The sequence below is a fragment of the Nesoenas mayeri genome, assembly GCF_963082525.1.
Source record: "Nesoenas mayeri genome assembly, chromosome: 12".
Taxonomy (NCBI): Eukaryota; Metazoa; Chordata; class Aves; order Columbiformes; family Columbidae; genus Nesoenas; species Nesoenas mayeri.
The window spans coordinates 9,949,558-9,954,402 of NC_137547.1; the positions used below are offsets into that span (position 1 = coordinate 9,949,558).

At 63.7% G+C, this 4,845-nt stretch overlaps 1 protein-coding gene across 1 annotated transcript; it reads left to right on the plus strand.

Annotated features, from left to right (window-relative positions):
* Positions 1-1,486: 1,486 nt before the first annotated feature.
* Positions 1,487-4,351, plus strand: FOXF1 (forkhead box F1; the record flags this gene model as incomplete). The annotated part of the gene is made up of 2 exons (XM_080352308.1): positions 1,487-2,546; positions 4,191-4,351. 2 exons carry the CDS (start codon positions 1,487-1,489, stop codon positions 4,349-4,351), a joined length of 1,221 nt encoding a protein of 406 aa, XP_080208434.1.
* Between the last annotated feature and the right edge of the window lie 494 nt (positions 4,352-4,845).

Sequence of the window (4,845 nt, forward strand, 5' to 3'; positions counted from 1 at the left end):
GTCTCCTGGTGGAGCGATGCTCGAAAGGTATTTTTCTTTGGGGACTGGGAGAGAAAAGGGGGTCTCTGACCTCCTTCCTTCCTATTCTGCGTCCCCCCACCCCTTGTGTGTGCCCGGGGCCTCCGCCGGAGCAGAGCATCAGGCTCCTGGCATTTCACTGCAAACGTTCAGCACAGATTTATACACCCCCCCCTATAAAAAAAAAAAAAAAGAAAATATATATGTATAACACACCCTTATCCCTAAAGCAGCCTCGGAGCAGCCGGGGGGTCCGAAGCCCGGACCGACGGCGGAGGCAGAAAAGGGCATTTCGAGAGGCAGCAAAAGTTTTCGCCGATTTCTTTTTATTAAAGCACCCCCGATCCCGTGTTTACATTGCGCAGTATAAACATCCTGCCCGGGCCCGCCGGGCTTAAAAGAGCGCACGAAGAGGGGGTTTAAAGTGGGTGAAGCTCCGCGCTGCGCGGAGGCCGCGGTTCAGCAGCGCCTCCGCCGCCCGCGGAAGCTCCGCGCTGCCCGGCAGGCCCGATCTGCCGCGCCTCGGCCCCTTCCACGGCCCGCGTGGGGCGCTTCCCACCCTCCCCCGTGATTTCCAGCAGAGAGGAGGAGGGCAAAACGGAATTGGGGGTGGGGGGGAAAGGGGGAAGATGACACCGCCCCACGCAAGCGCTGCGGACACGCGTGGCACAACCCGCCCCACCTCCCCCCCCCCCCCATACATGCGGCACACACGGGGTGGGCAGGGATGCGTCGCGGAACCCCCGGGTCGGGTAGGGCGGCGTGGAAATGGCTCTTTAAAAACTGCCCACCAGCTGGGAGCGGGGAGCGGAGGGGGGCCGGGACAGGACGGCGGAGGGGGCCGCCCGGGAGGGCGTGGGGGAGCGGGTCGGGGCGGGGATCTCCTCTCCGCTCTTACGTCTGTCAAGAAGCAGCAGACGCCGCTGCAAGAGATAAAGTAAAAGGCGAGCGGCGGGGCCGGGGACAGACTTGACAGCCACCGCGATGGGAAGCAGCTCCACGCAGCACCGGCCCAGCTAGAGCCGGGGCGAGGGGTGGACGGCGGCGGCCCCGGGAGCCCGGCCTGCCGAGGGACAGCGGGGCAGGCGGAGGCGGCGGCCACCGGCTTCTTTTCTCGCAGCAGCCGAGCTCCGATCGCTTCCACCCGCCCCCCCATCCCGCCTCCCTGCGGCCCCCCCGACCCTCCGCCTCTCGCTCGCCTTCTGCAGCCGGGCTCGGATTTAGGGATAAAGTGGGAGGAGGAGGGAGAGGAGGAGGGGGGGGTGTCGTGTCGTCGCTTCCATTTGTTTATCCACGGAGGGGTGAAGTCTCCCGGTGGAAAGAAACCCCGCCGGCGGGCCGGGAGGAGGCCGGGGGTGGGGGAGTGAGTGGCGGCGGAGCCCCCAGCAGCGTGGCCTTTTTTTGGGGGGGCGCATAGGGGAGGGTGGCGGAGGAGGGCCGGGGCTGGCCGCCGCGGACCTGGCCGTAGATGACTGCAGAAGCGCAGCAAGCTCTGTCCTCTCAGCCCCCTCCTCCTCCGGTGCAGAGCAGCTACGGCCCCATGTCCTCCGTGGCCGAGAAGCAGCCGCAGAGCTCGGCCATGGACGCCGCCTCCGCGGCGCCCGGCGGGGCGACCGGCAGCGCTCCGGGCAGCGGCGGCAACCCGGGCAGCGGCGGTCCCAAGGCGAAGAAAACCAACGCGGGGATCCGGCGGCCGGAGAAACCGCCTTATTCCTACATCGCCCTCATCGTCATGGCCATCCAGAGCTCACCCTCCAAACGCCTGACCCTCAGCGAGATCTACCAGTTCTTACAGAGCCGCTTCCCTTTCTTCCGAGGCTCCTACCAGGGCTGGAAAAACTCGGTGCGCCACAACCTCTCGCTCAACGAGTGCTTTATCAAGCTGCCCAAGGGGCTCGGACGCCCGGGCAAGGGCCACTACTGGACCATCGACCCGGCCAGCGAGTTCATGTTCGAGGAGGGCTCGTTTCGCCGCCGACCCCGCGGTTTTAGGAGGAAATGCCAGGCGCTGAAGCCCATGTACAGCATGATGAACGGGCTCAGCTTCAACCACCTCCCCGAGAGCTACGGCTTCCAGGGCTCGGCCGGTGGGCTGTCCTGCCCCCCCAACAGCCTTTCCCTCGAAGGGGGCTTGGGGATGATGAACGGGCATTTGTCCAGCAACGTGGAGGGGATGGGCCTCGCCGGACACTCCGTGCCCCACCTGCCCGCTAACGGTGGGCACTCCTACATGGGCAGCTGTACCGGCTCCTCGGCGGGGGATTACCCGCACCACGAGAGCTCCGTGCCCGCCTCCCCGCTGCTCGCCGGCGGGGGAGTGATGGAACCCCACTCGGTTTATTCCAGCTCGGCCTCAGCGTGGGCACCGTCCGCCTCGGCGGCGCTGAACACCGGCACATCCTACATCAAGCAGCAGCCCCTCTCGCCCTGCAACCCCACGGCAAACCCGCTCTCCTCTAGCCTTTCCACGCACTCCCTCGACCAGTCCTACCTGCACCAGAACAGCCACAATACCGCCGAGTTGCAAGGTAAGGCGCGGACACGCATGGGAGAGACCCGGGGAATGCCGGTGGTGCGGGAGCGATCCGCGTGTATTCCGAGCTTCGTGGACAGTGTTAATGCTGGGGAGGAGGCTGTCGTCCCCCCCGCTCCTCGTCTTCCCTTCCCAGGGGTAACCGGGCAGCCGTCGGGGCTCGCCTCGATGTGGGACCCGCTCTACGGGACTGGGAACCGCCGGGCCAAGGCTCCGCTCCCCCGGGCGGCTGCTCTGCTGCCCCAGGCCCAGAACCGATGGGCGCAGGCAGGCGGGGAGCTGCGGGAATGCAACGTCGGGGATGAGCCCGAGGGGTCTTTCGCCTCCATCGAGATCTAGAGGCCTGTGGAGGGAGAAAAGTGGGGGATTTCTTCACCGACGTGTCCACCATCTTCCCCCCCTCCCGTCCACAGCTATCAGCTCCATTCGTGGTTGTGTTTTCCAGGCCCATCGCCTCCCTCCGCTCCTCCGCCCATGCGGAAGTCGGTGGCCCGGGCCCCCCGCTCCCCGCAGCCCCGGCCCGGGCTCGCCCCGGCCCCAGAGTGGAGGTGCCGGGGCTGGATCTGCCCTCGCTCCTGGGGAAGGGGGGAAGACGGTGTTTTGGCCAGGAAGAGGCCTTGGGAGGGACGGGACCAGCGCTGGGCTTCATCCTGCGGGCCAAATTCACCTCGGGGTTGGGATTGGCCTTTTGGGGCACGGGGGAGTCTTGAGAGCCGTGGTCGAGTGAAGGGGCAAGTTTTAGGGGTCCCTGCACATCATCTCGGGCCTTCTGGGGAGAGGGAAGTGCCTGGCAGAAATGGGTGTGAAAAAGAGCATTAGCGGGTCATAAACAAGAAACAAAGCGGGGAAAAAACATCAACCGGGCTGGTACGCAGTGGCCGAGACCGGGCACAGCACCGGGCCAGGGGCAGCGCCCGTCTGTGGACACCCGGATCGTTCCCTGCTCAGGGTGAGCGCACCCAGATCCGCTGGAAAACAGCAAAAATCCGTCCCGAGGAGCCACCGGGCCTTCCCGCGGCCTTAACGGAAACGCTCCGAATTAACACCCAAATTAACAGCGGCGGGGAGCGGGGACCCCGGCCGGGCGCTTCTCCCCAGAGCACCCCAAATTTACAGGGTGTTTTTTTATCCCGAAGTGGAGCCAGAAAGGGCAGGAACAGCCCCGCTTTCGGTGGCGTTTCGCTTTCGGCCTCTCTGCCCGGTCTCTGCCACCGGCCCCGCTGGGCGAATATGTTGTCCCCGCTCCGCACCCCGCGGACATTCCGCACAGGAGGAGGAGATGGGAAAATCACCCGGCGCCTTCAAGGGGGCAAAATGGGGGGAAAAAACCTAAACCCACCCCAAAGCAAATCCCATTTCCTCGAAGCGTCCTTGGGCCGCACCGTCCCAGGCCTGCGGAGGTTTCCTCCGCCGCACCTGTCCGCACCCGCGGAGCCCCGGAACTGCCCGTGTATTTGTGTGCGTGCAAAAATACCCTCAATTTCGAGCTGACACCGGGGGCTGCGGAAAGTCTGGTGGGATTTTTTGTCTTTTTAAAATTTTGTTAGTCCCAGACGGTGTCTTTTCCCCCTCGTGCTCAACCTCCTCTACTAAATATAATTCCGATGGTTGACAATCTTTCTCCCCCTCCATCCCGCAGGCATCCCGCGGTATCACTCCCAGTCTCCGAGCATGTGCGACAGAAAGGAATTCGTCTTCTCTTTCAACGCCATGGCCTCCTCCTCCATGCATTCAGCGGGCAGCGGCTCCTATTACCACCAACAAGTGACATACCAGGACATCAAGCCGTGCGTTATGTGATACGGGGCGGAAAAAAAACACCTCCTGGGGAGGGCGAGGCCTGACCAGGCCATCAAGCCCCCCACCTCCAGGACCCTCTCGGTGGAAGGGGGGGATCTCTGCAGACTGGCTTTGTTCAGGAGGGATAAACAGGAGCACCGGAGCTGAGCATCGGCCCGACCCGGCCTTCAACGCGGGTCTTTAATCACCGACGGTCTCTGCCTTCTTCTGCTTCTGCGCTTGGGGTTGGATTGAGAGGAAAGCGAAAAACAGCCCTCCTCCCTCCCCCCTAAAAAAAACCCGACTGCGAGTTCGGGTTAAGGGTTTGACAAATGAGGTTATGATGCTTCTTAAAAAAAAAAAATAAAGAAAATTAGTAATTCAGTTTGTAATTGGCATTGAGCGATGCCACCACCATCCCGGCTGGCAGGCGCAGAGTCGGATCGGGCTGAGGGGGTTGGAAAGGACCGGACTTTAAAGCCAGCGCATCCCGCGGCCCCTCCGCGCTGCACCGC